This window comes from Mustelus asterias, chromosome 18, assembly GCF_964213995.1.
Source record: "Mustelus asterias chromosome 18, sMusAst1.hap1.1, whole genome shotgun sequence".
Lineage (NCBI taxonomy): Eukaryota > Metazoa > Chordata > Chondrichthyes > Carcharhiniformes > Triakidae > Mustelus > Mustelus asterias.
In genome coordinates this window covers 90,516,969-90,539,888 of record NC_135818.1, presented here as the reverse complement: position 1 = coordinate 90,539,888, position 22,920 = coordinate 90,516,969, and the positions used below count along the sequence as shown (strand labels likewise).

The window sequence follows — 22,920 nt, the reverse complement described above, 5'->3', positions numbered from 1 at the left end:
TGATGTTTGAAAGGCACCTGGGTGTCTTTGTTCTTGAGTCACTAAAGCTTACATGCAGATGCAGCAAACAATTAGAATCACAAATGGTATGTTAACCTTTATTGCAAGAAGATTTGTTTATAGGAGTAAAGATGTCTTGCTGCAATGGTATAGAGAGCCTTGGGGAAAGGTCTCCTGGAGGATTGTGTACAGTATTGATCTCCATAGAGAGAGTGCAACAACGATTCACTATTTTGATTCCTAAAAAGCGGGATTGTTCTATGAGGAGTTTGAGGAAACTGGGCCTGTATTCTCTAGAGATTAAAAGAATAAGGAGGTATTGGAGGACGTATTGGGGTTCTTGAGAAACATTAAGGTAGACAGGGCCTGATGGAAAATACCTCAAAATACTGAGAAAGGCAAGGGAGGAAATTGCTAGGGCTTGAGAGAAATCTTTGTATCCTCACTGGCTACAGGGGAGGTCATGATGTGGAGATGCCGGCGTTGGACTGGGGTAAACACAGTAAGAAGTCTCACAACACCATTACAAAAAATTGACTGTGTCTTTATATGACCTGTTTGTGAACAGAACTCCCACTCACCTGATGAAGAGGCAGCGCTCCGAAAGCTAGTGGCTTGTGCTACCAAATAAACCTGTTGGACTTTAACCTGGTGCTGTGAGACTTCTTACAGGGGAGGTCCCAGAGGATTGGAGAATAGCCAATGTTGTTCCTTTGTTTAAGAAGGGTAGCAAGGCTAATCCAGGTAATTACAGGACGGTGAGCCTTATGTCAGTGGTAGGAAAATTATTGGAGAGGATTCTTCGAGACAGGATTTACTCCCTCTTGGAAATAAGTAGATGTATTAGTGATAGGCAACATGGTTTTGTGAAGGGGAGGTCGTGTCTCACCAACTTGATCGAGTTTTTCAAGGAAGTGACGAAGATGATTGATGAGGGTAGGGCAGTGGATGTTGTCTACATGGACTTCAGTAAGGCCTTAGACAAGGTTCCTCATGGCAGACTGGTGCAGAAGGTGAAGTTGCATGGGATCAGAGGTGAGCTGGCAAGATGAATACAGAACTGGTTTGGCCATCGAAGACAAGAGGATAGCAGTGGAAGGGTGCTTTTCTGAATGGAGGACTGTGACAAGTGGTATAGAACATAGAACATAGAACAGTACAGCACAGAACAGGCCCTTCGGCCCACGATGTTGTGCCGAGCTTTATCTGAAACCAAGATCAAGCTATCCCACTCCCTATCATCCTGGTGTGCTCCATGTGCCTATCCAATAACCGCTTAAATGTTCCTAAAGTGTCTGACTCCACTATCACTGCAGGCAGTCCATTCCACACCCCAACCACTCTCTGCGTAAAGAACCTACCTCTGATATCCTTCCTGTATCTCCCACCACGAACCCTATAGTTATGCCCCCTTGTAATAGCTCCATCCACCCGAGGAAATAGTCTTTGAACGTTCACTCTATCTATCCCCTTCATCATTTTATAAACCTCTATTAAGTCTCCCCTCAGCCTCCTCCGCTCCAGAGAGAACAGCCCTAGCTCCCTCAACCTTTCCTCATAAGACCTACCCTCCAAACCAGGCAGCATCCTGGTAAATCTCCTCTGCACTCTTTCCAGTGCTTCCACATCCTTCTTATAGTGAGGTGACCAGAACTGCACACAATATTCCAAATGTGGTCTCACCAAGGCTCTTAAACTCCAACCCCCTGTTAATAAAAGCTAACACACTATAGGCCTTCTTCACAGCTCTATCCACTTGAGTGGCAACCTTTAGAGATCTGTGGATATGGACCCCAAGATCTCTCTGTTCCTCCACAGTCTTCAGAACCCTACCTTTGACCCTGTAATCCACATTTAAATTAGTCCTACCAAAATGAATCACCTCACATTTATCAGGGTTAAGTTCCATTTGCCATTTTTCAGCCCAGCTTTGCATCCTATCTATGTCTCTTTGCAGCCTACAACAGCCCTCCACCTCATCCACTACTCCACCAATCTTGGTGTCATCAGCAAATTTACTGATCCACCCTTCAGCCCCCTCCTCTAAGTCATTAATAAAAATCACAAAGAGCAGAGGACCAAGCACTGATCCCTGTGGCACTCCGCTAGCAACCTGCCTCCAATCCGAAAATTTTCCATCCACCACCACCCTCTGTCTTCGATCAGACAGCCAGTTACCTATCCAATCGGCCAACTTTCCCTCTATCCCACACCTCCTCACTTTCATCATAAGCCGACCATGGGGGACCTTATCAAACGCCTTACTAAAATCCATGTATATGACATCAACTGCCCTACTTTCATCAACACACTTAGTTACCTCCTCAAAAAATTCAATCAAATTTGTGAGGCACGACTTGCCCTTCACGAATCCGTGCTGACTATCCCGGATTAATCCGCATCTTTCTAAATGGTTGTAAATCCCATCCCTAAGGACCTTTTCCATCAAGTTACCAACCACCGAAGTAAGACTAACCGGTCTATAATTACCAGGGTCATTTCCATTCCCTTTTTTAAACAGAGGAACAACATTCGCCATTCTCCAGTCCTCTGGCACTATCCCCGTGGACAGCGAGGACCCAACGATCAAAGCCAAAGGCTCTGCAATCTCATCCCTTGCCTTCAAAGAATCCTAGGATACATTTCATCAGGCCCAGGGGACTTATCGACCTTCAGTTTATTCAAAACTGCCAGGTCATCCTTCCTCTGAATATCTATTTCCTCCAGCCTATTAGCCTGTAACACCTTCTCTTCCTCAAAAACATGGCCCCTCTCCTTGGTGAACACTGAAGAAAAGTATTCATTCATCACCTCGCCTATCTCTACTGACTCCATACACAAGTTCCCACTATTTCTCAGGGATCAGTGCTGGGACCTTTGCTGTTTGTAATATATATATATAAATGATTTGGAGGAAAATGTAACTGGTTTGATTAGTAAGTTTGCAGATGACACAAAGGTTGGTGGATTTGCGGATAGCGATGAGGACCATCAGAGGATACAGCAGGATACAGAGACTTGGGCGGAGAGATAGCAAATGGAGTTTAATCTGGACAAATGTGAGATAATGCATTTTGGAAGGTCTAATATAGAGAGGAAATATACAGTAAATGGCAGAACCCTTAAGAGCATTGATAGGCAGAGGGATCTGGGTGTACAGGTACACAGGTCACTGAAAGTGACAACACAGGTAGAGAAGATAGTCAAAAAGGCATACGGCATGCTTGCCTTTATCGGCTGGGGCACTGAGTTTAAAAATTGGCAAGTCATGTTGCAGCTTTATAGAATCTTAGGCCGCACTTTGACTTAGTGTTCAATTCAGGTCGCTACACTACCAGAAGGATGTGGAGGCTTTGGAGAGGGTACAGAAAAGATTTACCAGGATGTTGCCTGGAATGGAGGGCATTAGCTATGAGAAGAGGTTGGAGAAACTTGGTTTGTTCTCACTGGAACAACGGAGGTTGAGGGGCAACCTGATAGAAGTCTACAAGATTATGAGAGGCATGGATAGAGTGGATAGTCAGAAGCTTTTTCCCAGGGTGGAAGAGTCAATTACTAGGGGGTATAGGTTTAAGGTGCGAGGGGCAAGGTTTAAAGGAGATGTACAAGGCAAGTTTTTTTACATGGAGGGTGGTGGGTGCCTGGAACTCATTGCCGGGGGAGGTAATGGAAGCGGATATGATAGTGAGTTTTAAGGGGTGTCTTGACAAATAAATGAATAGGATGGGAATAGAGGGATATGGTGCCTGGAAGGGTAGGGGGCTTTAGTTCAGTCGGGCAGCATGGTTAGTGCAGGCTTGGAGGGCCGAAGAGCCTGTTCCTGTGCTGTAATTTTATTTTGTTAATAAAGAGTAATCTCACTGACATATACAAATACAGGCCTTGACAAAGTAGATGCAGGAAGGATGTTTCACTTGGCGGGGGAGTCTAGAATCAGGGTACACAGACTCAGGATAAGGAGCAGGCCATTTAGGACTGAGATGAGGAATTTCTTTATACAGATGGTGAATTTTTGGAATTCTCTACCCCATAGGGCTGTGGAGGCTCAGACATCAAGTATGTGCAAGGCAGAGATCAATAGATTACTAGATAGTAAAGGTATCAAGGATATGGGGACAGCACGGGAAGATGGCATTGAGGTAGAAGATCAGTTGTGATCTAATTGAATAGTGGAGGAGGCTTGAGAGGCTGAATGGTCCACTCCTGTTCATATTTCCTATGCTTCTAGAGACTTGGTAAGAATACTACAGCACACTCAGCCTATCAAGTTGCTCCCTTAAGCCGATGCAGTATTGATGATATAGGTCAGTCACAATGAGCTTTGGTTATTACAATTGCAACCTAGTTTGGGAGAGTCAGCATAGTTTTATAAAAGTGAAATCATGTTTGACCTGGTGAAAGAATGGTGATTCATTTCCAAGTCAGCATGGGGAATGGCTAGGAGGGGAACTTCCAGGTGGTGGAGTTCCCATGTGTCTGCTGTCCTTGTCCTTCTGGGTGGTAGAGGTTGTGGGCTTGGAAGAAGCTCTTGAGGGAGCATGGTGGGTTGCTGCAGTATCATTATAGACTGCAGCAACTATGTGTTGATGGTATTAGGAATTGGGGAGGTGGGGTGGGGGATAAATGTTCAAGGTAGTGCATATCACATCTCCACTTTGTTTAGCTTGCACATGTATAGAATGTTCAGCTCCTGATCCTCATACCTCTTTTTCCATCTCCAGGTGATCCAGGTCTGCCAGAGGTAGTATGGATGGTCTTCCGTGAGCACACTGAAATGGCAGGTCACAGCTAGCGAGAGATTCCATTAGGCTTCTACACTCTTCTACACTCAATCCATCACCAAATTTCACAGCGCCTGTCAATATCACACAGCAAACCATAGTCAGACATGACGGAGGGCCAACTCACTATATATGGGCAGCACGGTGGCACATGACATGCATAGGCAGCTGGGATCAAGTGAATCCCTTGAAGAGTATAGGGGCTGTAGGAATAGAGTTAAGAGAGAAATCAGGAGGGCAAAAAGGGGACACGAGATTGTTTTGGCAGATAAGGCAAAGGAGAATCCAAAGAGCTTCTACAAATACATAAAGGGCAAAAGAGTAACAAGGGAGAGAGAGAGATCCTAAATGAATATTTCTCATCAGTGTTTACTGTTGAGAAAAGCATGGATGTTAGGGAATTTGGGGAAATAAAATAGTGATGTCTTAAGGAGTGTACATATTACAGAGAAGGAGGTGCTGGAAGTCTTAAATCGCATCAAGGTAGATAAATCCCCGGGACCTGATGAAGTGTATCCCAGGACATTGTGAGAGGCTAGGGAGGAAATTGCGGGTCCCCGAGCCGAGATATTTGAATCATCGATTGTCACGGGTGAGGTGCCTGAAGATTGGAAAGTGGCAAATGTTGTGCCTTTGTTTAAAAAGGGCTGCAGGGAAATGTCTGGGAACTACAGGCCAGTGAGCCTCACATCTGTGGTGGGTAAATTGTTGGAAGGTATTTTGAGAGACAGGATCTACAGGCATTTAGAGACGCAAGTACTGATTAGGGACAGTCAGCATGGTTTTGTGAGCGGAAAATCATGTCTCATGAATTTGATGGAGTTTTTTGAAGGGGTAACCAAGAAGGTAGATGAGGGCAGTGCAGTTGATGTTGTCTACATGGACTTTAGCAAGGCCTTTAACAAGGTACCGCATGGTAGGTTGTTGCATAAAGTTAAATCTCACGGGATCCAGGGTGAGGTATCTAAATGGATACAAAATTAGCTTCTTGACAGAAGCCAGAGGATGGTTGTAGAGAATTGTTTTTCAAACTGGAGGCCTGTGACCAGCGGTGTGCCTCAGGGATCAGTGCTGGGTCCACTGTTATTTGTCATTTATATTAATGACTTGGATGAGAATATAGGGGGCATGGTTAGTAAGTTTGCAGATGACACCAAGATTGGTGACATAGTGGACAGTGAAGAAAGTTATCTCCAATTGCAACAGGATCTTGATCAATTGGGCCAGTGGGCTGACGAATGGCAGATGGAGTTTAATTTAGACAAATGCGAGGTGATGCATTTTGGTAGATTGAACCAGGGCAGGACTTACTCAGTTAATGGTAGGGCGTTGGGGAGAGTTACAGAACAAAGAGATCTTGGGGTACATGTTCATAGCTCCTTGAAAATGGAGTCACAGGTGGACAGAGTGGTGAAGAAGGCATTCAGCATGCTTGGTTTCATCGGTCAGAACATTGAATACAGGAGTTGGAATGTCTTGTTGAAGTTGTACAAGACATTGGTAAGGCCAGACTTAGAATACTGTGTGCAATTCTGGTCACCCTATTATAGAAAGGATATTATTAAACTAGAGAGTGCAGAAAAGATTTACTAGGATGCTACCGGGACTTGATGGATTGAGTTATATGGAGGGGCTGGATAGACTGGGACTTTTTTCTCTGGAGCGTAGGAAGCTGAGGGGTGATCTTATCGAGGTCTATAAAATAATGAGGGGCACAGATCAGCTAGATAGTCAATATTTTTTCCCAAAGTTAGGGGAGTCTGAAACTAGAGGGCATAGGTTTAAGGTGCGAGGGGAGAGATACAAAAGTGTCCAGAGGGGCAATTTTTTCACACAGAGGATGGTGAGTGTCTGGAACAAGCTGCCAGAGGTAGTAGTAGAGGCGGGTACAATTTTGTCTTTTAAAAAGCATTTAGATAGTTACATGGTTAAGATAGGTATAGAGGGACATGGGTCAAATGCGGGCAATTGGGATTAGTTTAGGGGTTTTTTTTTAAAAAGGGGGCGGCATGGACAAGTTGGGCCGAAGGGCCTGTTTCCATGCTGTAAACCTCTATGATTCTATGATTCTCTGACAGTGGCTAGTACTGCTGCCTCACAGCACCAGGGATCCAGGTTCAATTCCGGCCTTGGGTCACTGTCTGTGTGGAGTTTGCATGTTCTCCCCATGTCTGCACGGGTTTCCTCCAGGTGCTCCGGTTTCCTCCCACACTCCAAAGACTTGCGAGTTAGGTTGATTGGCCATGCTAAATTGCCCTTTATTGGCACAGGAACCAGCAGGGTAAATACATGGGGTTACAGGGATAGGGCCTGGATGGGATTGTTGCCGGTGCAGGCTCGATGGGCTGAATGGCCTCCTTCTTCATTGATCCACTGGAGCAAGCTGAGAGGGGTGATTGAAAAGCAGCAGTGCTGGTAAGAGATTAATTGGATTAATTGAATTGTTTATTTATTTAATTAGTCAGCTAGTGTGTGTATTTTTTTTGGCCTTTACTTTAACAGCAGTTTTTCAAGTTTAAAGTGAAAACTAGAAGTGGGCAGCAAAGGAGTCTGGGAAGGGTTTTTATTTTAACTTTAAAAGTCAGTTACCTGGGTGGTTCCCCCTCAGTAGTAGTTTTTTTTTCTCTCGGGCCCCTAGCCCTATAAATTGGTGCAGAGGAGATACCCGATCCTCTACACTGGTAGAGGATCCCACCCTTCCATCCTCCTCTAACCTAATTATAAGTGTGGGGAAGTTTTTTGTTTTCTTTTTTTCTTGCTGGTAATGGCTTCAGGGATGGCAGTTCAGGCAGTATGCTGCATCTCCTGTGGGATGTATGTGGTGAGGAAATCCAGTAGTGTTTCAGGAGATTTTAGTTGTAAGAAGTGCATTAGATTGCAGCTTCTGGAGGAGCGTGTAAAGGAGCTGGAGGGGGAGGTAGAGGAACTCCGCATAATTCGGGAGGCGGAGGTGGAAGTTGATAGGAGTTATAGAGAAATAGTAACTCCTAGAAATGAGGCTTGGGTCAATGCCAGGAGGAGGGGTAAGAAGCAATCGGGAAGACAATCCCCTGGGGCGGTTCCCCTCCATAATAGGTTTTCGGTGCTGGAGGCTACAGTTGAGGAGGAATCAACTGAGCATAGAGAGCAGATCTCTGGGGGTGAGCCGAGTGAGAAAGCTCAGGTGGTTAGGGGCTGTAAAAGACTGGGCCTTGTGATTGGGGACTCCACAATTAAGGGGACAGATAGGAGGGTCGGAACTAAAGGTAGGGACTCAGGGTTGGTGTGTTGCCTACCAGGGGCTGGGGTCCGGGATGTGTCTGACAGGGTATTCAGGACTCTTAGGGGGGAGGGAGATAAACCACAAGTTATTGTACATGTGGGGACACACGACATAGGGAGGATAGGGGAAGGGGATATTAGGCAGGGATTTATGGAGTTGGGGTGGAAACTAAAGGCCAAGACTGACAGAGTGGTTATCTCTGGACTCTTGCCTGTACCACGGGATAGTTTAGAGAGGAATAGGGAGAGGGAAGGTTTGAATTCATGGCTGAGGGGATGGTGCAGGAGGGAGGGGTTCAGGTACTTAAGCAATTGGGGCTCGTACTGGGGAAGGTGTGACCTCTATGAGAAGGATGGTCTACACCTTAATCAGAAGGGGACCAATATCCTGGGGGGTAAATTTGCTAAGGCCATGCAGGGAGGTTTAAACTGATTCGGGGGGGGGGAGGGATCCTGAGTAGTGGGGCTGAAAGTGAGGGATGCATGGATGGGGACTGCAATGCACGGCATTGCAGAGGTGGGGTGGAGCAGGGTTTGAAATGTGTATACTTCAATGCCAGGAGTATTCGCAATAAAGTGGGTGAACTTGCAGCGTGGATCAGTACCTGGGACTTCGATGTTGTGGCTATTTCAGAGACATGGATAGAGCAGGGGCAGGAATGGATGCTGCAGGTCCCGGGGTTCAAATGTTTTAGTCGAAGTAGGGAAGGAGGTAGAAGAGGGGGAGGGGTAGCATTATTGGTCAGAGATTGTATCACAGTGTCAGAGAGGAGGTTTGATGAGGACTTATCTGTTGAGGTAGTATGGGCGGAGATTAGAAATAGGAGAGGAGAGGTCACCCTGTTGGGAGTCTTTTATAGACCTCCTAAAAGTTCTAGAGAGGTTGAGGAAAGGATTGCGGAGTCAATCCTGCTTAGGAGTGAAAGTAATAGGGCAATTGTTATGGGGGATTTTAACTTGACTAATATTGACTGGAATTGTTATAGCTCTAGCTCGTTAGAGGGGTCAGTTTTTGTTCAAAGCGTGCAGGAAGGTTTTTTGACTCAGTATGTAGACAGGCCAACTAGAGGTGAGGCTATATTGGATCTGGTGCTGGGAAATGAGCCAGACCAGGTGCTAGACTTGGAAGTTGGTGTGCATTTTGGTGATAGTGACCACAATTCGGTTACGTTCACCTTAGTGATGGAAAGGGATAGGCATGAACCTCGGGCCAGTGGTTTTAGCTGGGGGAAGGGTAATTATGAGGCTATTAGGAGAGAATTAGGAAACATAGGTTGGACTAGGAGATTACAGGGACTGGGAACGTCCGACATGTGGAGTTTTTTCAAGGAGCAGCTACTGCGAGTCTGTGATAGGTATGTCCCTGTCAGGCAAGGAGGAATTGGTAGGGCTAGGGAACCGTGGTGCACCAAAAAAGTTTCTTTGTTGGTTAAAAAGAAAAAGGAGGCTTATGTTCGGATGAGACGTGAGCACTCGGGTAGTGCACTAGAAAGCTTTAGATTGGCTAAGAGGGAGTTGAAGAGCGAGCTTAGAAGGGCTAAAAGGGGACATGAGAAGACTTTGGCGGATAGGGTTAAAGTGAATCCTAAGGCGTTCTATAGGTATGTCAAGAACAGAAGGTTGGTTAGGGCAAGTTTAGGGCCAGTTATAGATGGCAGAGGGAAGTTATGTGTGGAACCGGAGGAGATTGGTGAAGCATTGAACCAATATTTCTCTTCGGTGTTCACGCAAGGGGACATGAATATAGCTGAGGAGGACACTGGGTTGCAAGGGAGTAGAATAGACAGTATTACAGTTGATAAGGAGGATGTGCAGGATATTCTGGAGGGTCTGAAAATAGATAAATCCCCTGGTCCGGATGGGATTTATCCAAGGATTCTCTGGGAGGCAAGAGAAGTGATTGCAGAGCCTCTGGCTCTGATCTTCAGGTCGTCGTTGGCCTCTGGTATAGTACCAGAAGATTGGAGGTTAGCGAATGTTGTCCCATTGTTTAAGAAGGGGAACAGAGACTTCCCCGGGAATTATAGACCGGTGAGTCTCACTTCTGTTGTCGGCAAGATGTTGGAAAAAATTATAAGGGATAGGATTTATAGTTATTTGGAGAGTAATGAATTGATAGGTGATAGTCAGCATGGTTTTGTGGCAGGTAGGTCGTGCCTTACTAACCTTATTGAGTTTTTTGAGAAAGTGACCAAGGAGGTGGATGGGGGCAAGGCAGTGGACGTGGTATATATGGATTTTAGTAAGGCGTTTGATAAGGTTCACCATGGTAGGCTTCTGCAGAAAATGCAGATGTATGGGATTGGGGGTGATCTAGGAAATTGGATCAGGAATTGGCTAGCGGATAGGAAACAGAGGGTGGTGGTTGATAGTAAATATTCATCATGGAGTGCGGTTACAAGTGGTGTACCTCAGGGATCTGTTTTGGGGCCACTGCTGTTTGTAATATTTATTAATGATCTGGATGAGGGTATAGTTGGGTGGATTAGCAAATTTGCTGATGACACCAAAGTCGGTGGTGTGGTAGACAGTGAGGAAGGGTGTCGTAGTTTGCAGGAAGACTTAGACAGGTTGCAAAGTTGGGCCGAGAGGTGGCGGATGGAGTTTAATGCGGAGAAGTGTGAGGTAATTCACTTTGGTAGGAATAACAGATGTGTTGAGTATAGGGCTAACGGGAGGACTTTGAATAGTGTGGAGGAGCAGAGGGATCTAGGTGTATGTGTGCATAGATCCCTGAAAGTTGGGAATCAAGTAGATAAGGTTGTTAAGAAGGCATATGGTGTCTTGGCGTTTATTGGTAGGGGGATTGAATTTAGGAGTCGTAGCGTTATGTTGCAACTGTACACAACTCTGGTGCGGCCGCACTTGGAGTACTGTGTGCAGTTCTGGTCCCCACATTACAGGAAGGATGTGGAGGCTTTGGAGAGGGTGCAGAGGAGGTTTACCAGGATGTTGCCTGGTATGGAGGGGAGATCCTATGAGGAGAGGCTGAGGGATTTGGGATTGTTTTCGCTGGAAAGGCGGCGGCTAAGAGGGGATCTTATTGAAACATATAAGATGATTAGAGGTTTAGATAGGGTGGATAGTGATAGCCTTTTTCCTCTGATGGAGAAATCCAGCACGAGGGGGCATGGCTTTAAATTGAGGGGGGGTAGTTATAGAACCGATGTCAGGGGTAGGTTCTTTACCCAGAGGGTGGTGAGGGATTGGAATGCCCTGCCAGCATCAGTAGTAAATGCGCCTAGTTTGGGGGCGTTTAAGAGATCCGTAGATAGGTTCATGGACGAAAAGAAATTGGTTTAGGTTGGAGGGTCACAGTTTTTTTTGTTTTTTTTTAACTGGTGCAACATCGTGGGCCGAAGGGCCTGTTCTGCGCTGTAATGTTCTATGTTCTATGTTCTGCGCTGAAGGGTTTCTATGATGCTACAGGCAACATTTACAGTAACAACTAAGGACATCCACATTATTGGGGCCACCTGGGCATTGTTGCAGTCTCTCCTGAACACTCTGCTGTCCTACTCCTCAGCTCCATCACCAAAACCACCAACTTCCACCTTCTATCTTTGCTCCTGCCTCAACTTGTCTGCTGCTGAAACCCTCATTCATGCTTTGCTGCCTCCTGACTAGACAATTGAAATACACTCCTGGACAGCGTTCCACATTGCACCCTTGAGGAGAAAACATTGCCAGAGTAAACTGAGGGGAGGAGGACAATGCCGGTGTAAATGGCAGCATGGCGCAATGAGTGGGAGAAACCATAACCACCGTTCCTTCATTGTCCCTGGGTCGAAATATTGTAATTCCCTCCCTAACAGCACTATATTGTTATGAAGATGTGTTTTATAAAATACATTCTTTATAATGTCATTGGCTGGACATAGGTATTGAAATGTTGAAAAGAACACTTTTCCTAAATGAAGGGCATTGGCCTGCAGCAGCTAAAGCACGCAGTTGCTTTATGAAGACACCGAACTATACACAGTAAGAGAATACTGAGTAAAATATATATCTGAATTGACAACAGCACTTCCCTTTGAAATTCAAGTTCTGTTATGACCAACTCAGAAGTGGGACAAAGTGGGACAGGTGTCAGTTCATTCCTACTAACCTGTTGTCATTAAATCATTCACAGAATGAAGTAGCCTCCATTTTTAATGCCATTTTATTTTGCAATTATTCCAGTCGCTTAAAAAAAAATCTCCCTGAACTCTAATGCAGAGTTCCGAGCCCCAATTTCTCCATCTATCCAACCTCAACAGCTCACCCTTGGAATTTTACACTTTCCAGAACTTGTTTTTTATGAGTCATTCATTCCTCTTCAACTTGAAGCTGAAATTGATTATACGATGGTCTCTAACTCACATTTAAATCATCAATCTGATCTACTTTAATATTCCTAGCTAGACCTAGCAATACCTCTCCTCTTAAGAGACCAGGCTGACCACATTGCCACAGCTCCACTGGCTTCCAATCCTGAGTGGGATCAGTAAAATCTCAGGCAAAAAATATTTATTAGTCCTACTCTGGTCAGTCTACAGATTCCCTTCCACAATTAGCAAGTCTGCAATACACCTCCACTAACTGAATAATCCCTTATCATCTTTGATCCCTAACTATGTCGACTCTGCCTGAATCAGTTTGTAGGGTACACCAGTACTCTCCTGAGCAGCTTTTCTCATTTCACTACTGCTCCTCCTCTTTTGCGCATCCTGCTGAACCAATATGTGTATCCCCCTCCAAGCCAGTTTACTGCCAAAAGTTAATTTATTGGTCACAAGTAGACTTACACTGTAATCAAGTTAGTGAAAATTGCCTAGTCGGCATCTGTTCGGGTACTGAGGGAGAATTTAGCATGGCCAATGCACCTAACCAGCACATCCTTTGGACTGTGGGAGGAAACCGGAGCACTTGTAGGAAACCCACGCAGACACGGGGAGAAAGTGCAAACTCCACACAGACAGTGACCCGAAGGCGGAATCAAACCCGGGTCCCTGGTGCTGTGAGGCAGCAGTGCTTACCACTGTGCTTGCTGTCAGCAAGCTTATGTTACTCTTATAAAAAGAGACTCAGTGTAGTATGAATACTTCTGGTCTCCGTATTGTAAAAAGGATATAAAAATATTGGGCAAATACAAAAAAGATTCACTCGAATATTCCCAGAACTGGGAGGTGACCTGATATAGTCTTTGAGATTATGAAAAGGTTTGATAGAGTTGAACGATAAAATCATTCCACCTAGGGAATACAAAATCAGGGGCCATAAAAATAGTCACTAATAAATCCTTAGGAAATTCAGCAGGAACTTCTTTACTCAGGTAGTGATGAGAATGTGAAACTCTTTATCACCAGAAGCGGTTGAGGTGAATAATATATAAGCAGTCAATGAGACAATGGATAAACACATAAGAAGAAATAAAAAAAGACTTGCATTTATATGGCGACCACTATGTCTCAAGGCACTTTACAACCAATGACATACTTTTCTGAAATATAGTCACTGCTGTAATGTAGGAACAGAGGCTGTGTTGATGAGGTTAGATGGTGGAGGGTGGGAGGAGGCTTGTGTGGAGCAGGAACACTAGCATGGACCAGTTATGCTACAGGGGCAGTTTCAGTACTGTAGTCTCAATGCAAGTTTCTACTGGACCACTTCCCAGAGCAGGGGGTTTCACAATTGTTTAAACTCACCGTGACAGGCCTGTGAGGACAGTACCTTCAGCACTGTACGTGACAACATGCCTTGAAATCCTCCTGTTGACTGAAGCACCTGGAGAAGTCAGAGAGTTAGATGAGACACAGCTGGCTTAAGATTAGGATAGAGGGATGCCAACAAACGCAAACCCAACCTCCATCACCCACCCCTCAACTAGGAGAGGCAGTGGTGTAATGGCATTGTCACTGGGCTAGTAATCCAGAGACCCAGGGCAATGCTCTGGGGACCCAGGTTCTCATCCCACCACGGTAGATGGTGAAATATGAACTCATTAAAAATGTAATGATGACCATGAAATCATCATCAATTGTAAAAACCCATCTAGTTCACTAATGCCCTTTTGGAAAGGAAATCTGCCATCCTGGTCTGGCCTATATGTGACTCCAGATCCACAGCAATGTTGTTGACTCTTAACTGCCATCAGGAATATGCAATAAATGCTGGCTCAGCCAGTGATGCCCACATGAACAATAAAATAAAATATATACTCTCTTCACCCTGGGTGACCTCAGATTTTGAGCACTCACCTCTATCTGTTCTTGAAGAAATTCCTGCAAAAGTGAAAACCTGAATTAGAGAAGAACTGTCATTCAGAAAGAATCATTGAATCATAGAAACCCTACAGTGCAGAAAGAGGCCATTTGGCCCATCGAGTCTGCACCGACCACAATCCCACCCAGGCCCTGCTCCCATATCCCTACATATTTACCTGCTAATCCCTCTAACCTACGCATCTCAGGACACTAAGGGGCAATTTTTAACCTGGCCAATCAACCTAACCCGCACATCTTTGGACTATGGGAGGAAACCGGAGCACCCAGAGGAAACCCACACAGACACGAGGAGAATGTGCAAACTCCACACAGACAGTGATCCAAGCCGGGAATCGAACCCAGGTCCCTGGAGCTGTGAAGCAGTAGTGCTAACCACTGTGCTACCGCGCCGCCCTTCCATCACAAGGCAGTTGTGATGGAAGCATGAACTGCCTTGGGAGAATGAAAATTATTTTCCAGAAAGCACTTTTATTTTCAAAAGGAGAGTAGCTATATTTATACAGTCAAATTTAACTCCAAAAAGCACTTTTGTTTTCAAAAAAATATATATATTTTTGATATTGTTAAAGCTTCAATTATTATTTTTTTTACTTTGAAATATTTCAATCTCCTAAGAAGACGATGTGTTCAAAATTTCCAGATACGTATCAAATTGCGGGATGATAGAAGAAGCAAATCAATAGAGGAGAGGGAAGAGGAATATCAGCGGGTCAGAGATAGGATATTTTCTCAAGATGTAAGTATAGGGTGGGAAAGGAGAAAAATAAAGAAATGGTTTTAAATTGGATGTGCAAATAGACTTACTAGCTTTGTATGAGTAGTTGAAAATCTGGAAGGTGTTGGATTTGACTGATTAGGTTGTGGAGATTTCGGAGTATATGATACATTAGTAAACTGAAAGTTGAATGGTAGCCTCAATCGGGAAATCTTTGTGGAGTCGGCGAAAAGAAGATATTTCATACAGCAAACAAAGGACATTGATAGTGTGCCAAAAGTACCCCCACCCCACATAGAGTTAAAGTTTATTTATTTGTGTTACAAGCAGGCTTTCATTAACACTGCAATGAGGTTACTGTGAAAATCCCCTAGTCGCCAGCACCTGTTCGGGTACACTGAGGGAGAACAATGCACCTAACCAGCACGTCTTTCGGATTGTGATTAGTTCAACCAAAAACCCTAAGTGATTAATATATCCTGAATCCCCATTATGAATAATACATCCCAAAACTTCACAATGATCAATAAACCTCAAACCCTGATAGTGATTGATTCATTCTGAAGCCCTCAGTGATCAATTCACCCCAAACTCCCACAGTGATTGATACTTTCCAAATCCTGACCTTTAGAGTTAGTTGAGAAATGCAATCTTATTGGAAATACAAACCAGGTCGAAACATAAATTGGGGGCTGGTCCAGGATCTCAAATCCTGACAATGATAGTGCTGGGACTTGCTGGGGTTAAGGCTGCTAAGTGAATTTTACTATACTTATTGAAAAGCGGGATGACTTTGTCAGTTGCTACAATTTTTCTGGTGGGGAATATTTATTCCGGAGTGATTTGTGACAATTAACCAAGATTAGGTTAATCCCATTACCAGAACACATGAGGTTAGAGTTAAAAACAGGTGCTAAGAAAGCAGACGTAGTTGAGGTAATAGCGTGGCATTTGGAATTAGAAGGAAAAGTTAATACAGATAGCAATTCTGTTGAGTTTACTAGAATTCAGTTGCAGGTGAAGCAGCTTTAGATAGAGAAAAGCAAAAACCTGAACTTGAAAAGAAAGAACTATGGAAGCTTGAACATGAACTCCAGGGAGAGAAGTTAGCAAGGGAAGAAAGAGAAGAGGACAGAGACAGGGAGTATCAAACATAGAGGCAGAGAGCATTATTGTATAAACTGGCTAAAGATAGGCTTCTATAATGGGGTGAAAGATGAGATAGTATAGTTTGGATAATGAGTTGAATCCTATTCCGAGCTTTGATATAACGAAAAATCTTCACTAAATCAACATCTGGCATGTGGGAGGCTTTCAAGTGTAAGTTGATAGGGATTCAGGACTGACACATTCCTGTAAGGATGAAGGATAAGTATGGCAAGTTTTGGGAACCTTGGATAACGAGAGATATTGTGAGCCTAGTCAAAGAGAAAAAACATTTGTCAAAGCTAGGAGGCTGGGAACACACGAAGCAAGTGTGGAATACAAGGAAAGTAGAAAGAAACTTCAGCAAGGAGTAAGAAGGGCTAAAATAGGTCATGAAAAAGCACTGGCCAGCAGGATAAAGGAAAATCCCAAGGCTTTTTATACATATATAAAGAGCAAGAGAGTAGCCAGGGAGAGGGTTGGCCCACTCAAGGACAAGGGAGGGAATCTATGCGTGAAGCCAGAGGAAATGGGCGAGATATTAAATGAGTACTTTGTGTCAGTATTCACCAAAGAGAAGGACTTGGTGGATGAGGAGTCTGGGAAAGGGGTGTGTAGATAGTTTGAGTCATGTTGAGGTCAAAAAGGAGGAAGTATTGGGGTTCTTGAGGAACATCTGGGATATACCCCAGAATACTGAGAGAGACAAGGGAGGAAATTGCTGGGGCCTTGAGAGAAATCTTTATATCCTCACTGGCTACAGGGGAGATCATGATGTGGAGATGCCGGCGTTGGACTGGGGTGAACACAGTAAGAGTTTTAACAACACTAGGTTAAAGTCCAACAGGTTTATTTGGTAGCAAATGGCAAACCAGGTGCAAACTTTGGTAGCAAACCAGGCTAATGGTATTTGCTACCAAATAAACCTGTTGGACTTTAACCTGGTGTTGTTAAAACTCTTAGTGTACAGGGGAGGTCCCAGAGGATTGGAGAATAGCCAATGTTGTTCCTTTGTTAAAGAAGGGTAGCAAGAATAATCCAGGTAATTACAGACCGGTGAGCCTTACATCAATGGTAGGGAAATTATTAGAGAGGATTCGTCAAGACAGGATTTATTCCCACTTGGAAATAAGTAGATGTATTAGTGAGAGGCAACATGGTTTTGTGAAGGGGAGGTCGTGTCTCACGAACTTGATCGCGTTTTTCGAGGAAGTGATGAAGATGATTGATGAGGGTAGGGCAGTGGATGTTGTCTACATGGACTTCAGTAAGGCCTTTGACAAGGTCCCTCATGGCAGACTGGTGCAGAAGGTGAAGTCGCATGGGATCAGAGGTGAGCTGGCAAGGTGGACACAGAACGGGCTCAGTCAAAGAAGACCGAGGGTAGCAGTGGAAGGGGGCGTTTCTGAATGGAGGGCTGCGACAAGTGGTGTTCCTCAGGGATCAGTGCTGGGACCTTTGCTGTTTGTAATATATATAAATGATTTGGAGAAAAATGTAACTGGTTTGATTAATAAGTTTGCGGACGACACAAAGGTTGGTGGATTTGCGGATAGCGATGAGGACCATCAGAGGGTACAGCAGGATATAGATCAGTTAGAGACTTGGGCGGAGAGATGGCAGATGGAGTTTAATCCGGACAAATGTGAGGTAATGCATTTTGGAAGGTCTAATACAGATAAGAAATATACAGTAAATGGCAAAACCCTTAAGAGTATTGATAGGCAAAGGGATCTGGGTGTACAGGTACACAGGTCACTGAAAGTGACAATGCAGGTGGAGAAGGTAGTCAAGAAGGCATACTGCATGCTTGCCTTCATCGGCCAGGGTATTGAGTTTAAAAATTGGCAAGTCATGTTGCAGCTTTATAGAACCTTAGTTAGGCCACACTTGGAATATAGTGTTCAATTCTGGTCGCCACACTACCAGGAGGATGTGGATGTTTTAGAGAGGGTACAGGAAAGATTTCCCAGAATGTTGCCTGGTCTGGAGGGCATTAGCTATGAGGAGAGGTTGGAGAAACTTGGTTTGTTCTCACTGGAACGACAGAGGTTGAGGGGAGACCTGATAGAAGTCTACAAGATTATGAGGGGCATGGACAGAGTGGATAGTCAGGAGCTTTTTCCTAGGGTGGAAGAGTCAATTACTAGGGGGCACAGGTTTAAGGTGCGAGGTGCAAGGTTTAAAGGAGATGTACGAGGCAGATGTTTTACACAGAGGGTGGTGAGTGCCTGGAACTCGTTGCCGGGGGAGGTCGTGGAAGCGGATACGGTAGTGACTTTTAAGGGGCATCTTGACAAATGCATGAATAGGATGGGAATAGAGGGATATGGTCCCCGGAAAGGTAGGGGATTTTAGTTAAGTCAGGCAGCATAGTCGGTGTAGGCCTGGAGGGCCTGTTCCTGTGCTGTAATTTTCTTTGTTCTTTGTAAATGCCAAATTCACTGAAGACGGAGTTAAGAAACAGAAACTAGAAGCAGGAGTAGACCATTCGGCCCTTCGAGCCAGCTCCACCATTCATTTTGATCCTGGCTGATCATCAAATTCAATATCCTGATCCCCCCTTCCCCCCATATCCCTTGATCCCTTTAGCCTAAAAAGCAAAATCTAATTTCTTCTTGAAATCAGGCAATGTTCTGGCCTCAACTATATTCTGTGGGAGTGAATTCCACACATTCACCACCCTCTGGGTGAAGAAATTTCTCCTCACCGCAGTTCTAAAAGGTTTACCCCTTATTCTCAAACTATGACCTCTAGTTCTGGACTCTCCCACCATTGGGAACATTCTTTCTGAATCTACCCTGTCTAACCCTGTTAGAATTTTATAAGTTTCTATGAGATCCCCTCGCACTCTTCTAAACTCCAGTGAATATAATCCTAACCGAATTGGTCTCTCCTGCTATGACAGACCTGCCATCCCAGGAATCATCCTGATAAATCTTTGCTGTACTCCCTCTATAGCAAGGACATTCCTCCTCAGATAAGGACACCAAAACTGCACACAAAAATCCAGATGTGGCCTCATCAATGCCCTATACAATTGCAGCAAAACATCCCTATCCCTCTATATTCAAATCCTCTCGCTATGAAGGCCAACATACCATTTTCCTTCTTTACTGCTTGCTGTACCTGCGCACTTGCTTTCAGCAACTGATGCATGAGGACTGCAACTTGTAACTAGTGGTGTTCCGCAGGAATCAGTGCTGGGACCTCTGCTGTTTGTTATATACATAAATGACTTGGAAGAAAACGTCGCTGGCCTGATTAGCAGGTTTGCGGATGATACTAAGATTGGAGGAGTTGCGGATAGTGATGAAGATTGTCAGAGAATACAGCAGGATATGGATAGATTGGAAAATTGGGCGGAGAAATGGCAGATGGAATTTAATCCGGACAAATGTGAGGTGATGCATTTTGGTAAATCCAATACAGATGGGAGCTGTAAAATAAATGACAGAACCATCAGGAGCAGAGACACACAGAGAGATCTGGGAGTACAGGCCCACAGATCCTTAAAAGTGGCAGCACAGGTGGAAAAGGTGGTGAAGAAAGCATATGGCACGCTTGTCTTCATCGGACAGGACATCGAGTATAAAAGTCAGCAAATTATGTTAGTTATATAAAATGTTGGTTAGGCCACATTTGGAATACTGTGTCCAATTCTGGTGACCACACTACCAGAAGGACGTGGTGGCTTTGGAGGGAATACAGAAAAGGTTTACCAGGATGTTGCCTGGTATGGAGGGTATTAGCTATGAGCAGAGATTGAATAAACTGGGATTGTTCTCCCTGGAAAGACGGAGGCTGAGGGGGCGACCTGATAAAAGTTTATAAAATTATGAGGGGCATAGATAAGGTGAACAGTTGGAAGCTTTTTCCCAGGGCAGAAATGACAATTACAAGGGGCACAAGGTCAAGATAAGGGGGGGAAGATTCAGTGGAGATGTGCGGGGGAAGTTTTTTTACACAGAGGGTGGTGGGGGCCTGGAATGCACTGCCAAGTGAGCTGGCTGAGGCAGATACGTTAGTGACATTTGAGACTTATCTGGATAGGCACATGAAAGATGGGGAATAGAGGGATACAAGCTGTTGGTCTAGATAGGACAACGTGATCAGCGCAGGCTTGGTGGGCTGAAGGGCCTGTTCCTGTGCTGTACTGTTCTTTGTTCTTAAACTCCAAGGTCTCGTTAAGTATCCACCTCTCTCAATTTACACCCATTCAAGGAATAATCTGTCTTCCTACTATTGCTACCAAAGTGGATAACCTCATATTTATCCACATTATACTGCATTGGCATGCACATGCCCACACATGCAGCCTGTCCAAATCATGTTGAAGATCTCTGCATCCTCCTCACAGCTCACCCTCCCACCCAACTTCATTTCATCTGCAAATTTGGAGATAATACATTCAGTCCCCGTTCCAAATCATTAATATATAATGTGAACAGTTGGGGTCCTAGCACAGATCTCTGCGGAACCCCATTAGTCACTGACTGCCAATCAGAAAAAGACCCATTTATGCCAACTCTTTGCTTCCGATCAGCTAACCAGCTTTCTATCCACCTCAAGACATTACCTGCAATCCCATGTGCTTTAACTTTGCATAGTAGTCTGTTATGAGAGACCTCGTCAAAAGCCTTCTGAAAGTCCAAACAAACCAGATCCACTGGTTCTCCTTGGTCATCTCTACTAATTACATCCTCAAAGAATTCCAATACATTCGTCAAGCATGATTTCCCTTTTGTAAATCCATGCTGACTTTGTCTGATTATACCACTGCCTTCCAAATGCCGAGTTATGAAATCCTTGATAATAGACTTCCCCAGTATCGACGTTAGGCTCACTGGTCTATAGTTCCCTGTTTTCTCTCTACCTCCCTTTTTGAATAGCGGGCTTACATTAGCTACCCTCCAATCTATAGCAACTATTCCAGATTCCAAAGAATTTGGGAAAATAACCATCAATAGATCTACTATTTCCAGGGCCACTTCCTTAAGCACTCTGGGATTATCAGGACCGGGAGATTTATCCACCTTCAATCCATCAATTTCACCAAAACCATTTCTCTGCCAATGCTGATTTCCTTCAGCTCCTCACTAAAACATGTTTCTCTCAGCACTTCTGGTATATTAAGCATGTCTACCTTTGTGAAGACTGAAGCAAAGTATAAATTTAATTCCTCAGCCATTTCTTTATTCCCCGTTATGAATTTTCCAATTTCTGTAAATGGACTACATTTGTATTTGTCAATCTTTTTCTCTTTACATATCTCTAGAAACTTTTACAGTCAGTTTTTATGTTCCCAGCTTGCTTACTTTCATACTCCATTTTTCCCTTCTTAAATCAATTTCTTGGTCCTCCTTTGCTGAATTTTAAACTGCTCCCAATCCTCAGGCCTACTGCTTTTTCTTGCCAATTTATATGGTTCTTCCTTGAATCTGATACTCTCTCTAATTTCCCTTGTAAACCAAGAGGTATTTTATCTTGTTTGAAAAGATGGCCACAAAGCTAAAGTGGTCAAAGAGCACATGGACTCTCACGTTGCAGAGTGTTTTGATCAGGAAAGCTATCGCATGTTGTTTGGCAGAACAATTCCAGATTATCAGACCATTAAATCTGAGTACTTAATGCTTATGAGTTTGTCACCAAAGTATATCCATTGGATTTTTAGACTTTATAGAAAAGCCCAAATGAAATGCTCATAGAATTTGCTCAGGAGAGAGAAATGCTGTGGGACCAGTGATTTCACAGACAGAAACTTGAACAGAATTGGAGAATGTGAAAGAGCTAATAATAATTGAAGAATTTCAAAACAGCATCCAATAGCTATCAGGTGACACCTGGAAGACCAGAAGGTTTCTAATGGAAGAGAAGTGGCACCTCTGGCAGATAGGTATATCACATAGGCACTAGGGGGCAGTAGGTCTCCATTTGTGACTCACAGGGAAGCAGAAGAAATCACTTCTGGGGAGAAGGCAGATGCTTTTCCAGTCAATAAAAATGATAATATAGCAAATGAAGAGAGAAAAATGAAATGGACTGGTATGCCTTTATTGCCAAAAGACAGGGCATAGAAAGACAAATTTATGGAATTGGAACGGTAAACCGGTGACAGTCATCAGAAACAGTTGCACCAGTAAAGGAAATAGGGTGTTAAATCAGTGGCATAAATTGAAGCGACAGGAATTTCCACAGAGAAAGCAGCACCAGAAAGTAAAGATTGTGAGAAACCCATTGCATTTAATGGGAATAGATTAGGAGGCAAGGGGAGGCAGTGTTGTCGTGGTATTGTCACTTGGACCTGTAATCCAAAGACGCAGGACAAGTTCCAGGGACCCAGGTTCAAATCCCGTCACGGCAGATGGTGAAATTTGAGTTCTATAAAAATCTGGAATTAAAGGTCCTGATGACCATGGAACCATTGTCAATTGTTGTAAAAACCATCTGGTTCACTGATGTCCTTTAGGGAAGGAAATCTGCCGTCCTTACCTGGTCTGGCCTACATGTGACTCCAGACCCACAGCAATGTGGTTGACTCTGGAATGCAGGGGTGTTAGGGGCGAGCAATAAATGCTGGTCAGTGATGCTCATGTCCCATCAAATGAATAAAAAAAGGATGCAAAGGATTTATATTTGAAGAGGAAGTCACTTCATTTTTGTCAAAGAACCTAGAAAGATTGTTATCCTGAGAGACACTGGTTTAGCTCAGAGCATATTGTTAGTATTTAGATCTTTCTTTAGAAAGGTT

General features: G+C 44.1%; 1 protein-coding gene across 4 annotated transcripts in view; it reads right to left on the bottom strand.

The window, feature by feature from the left end:
* Nucleotides 1-22,920, bottom strand: part of mlh3 (mutL homolog 3 (E. coli)) — a 59,081-nt gene that overhangs the window by 1,649 nt on the left and 34,512 nt on the right. For 2 of the 4 annotated variants that reach the window (XM_078234566.1, XM_078234567.1), the window contains 3 exons: nucleotides 14,282-14,305; nucleotides 13,730-13,808; nucleotides 4,704-4,855 (listed from right to left, as the gene is read on the bottom strand). In XM_078234566.1, coding sequence (XP_078090692.1) covers nucleotides 4,704-4,855; nucleotides 13,730-13,808; nucleotides 14,282-14,305 — 255 coding nt within the window. The remainder of the gene's footprint in view (nucleotides 1-4,703; nucleotides 4,856-13,729; nucleotides 13,809-14,281; nucleotides 14,306-22,920) is intronic. The other 2 variants (XM_078234569.1, XM_078234568.1) reach the window with 1 other exon arrangement.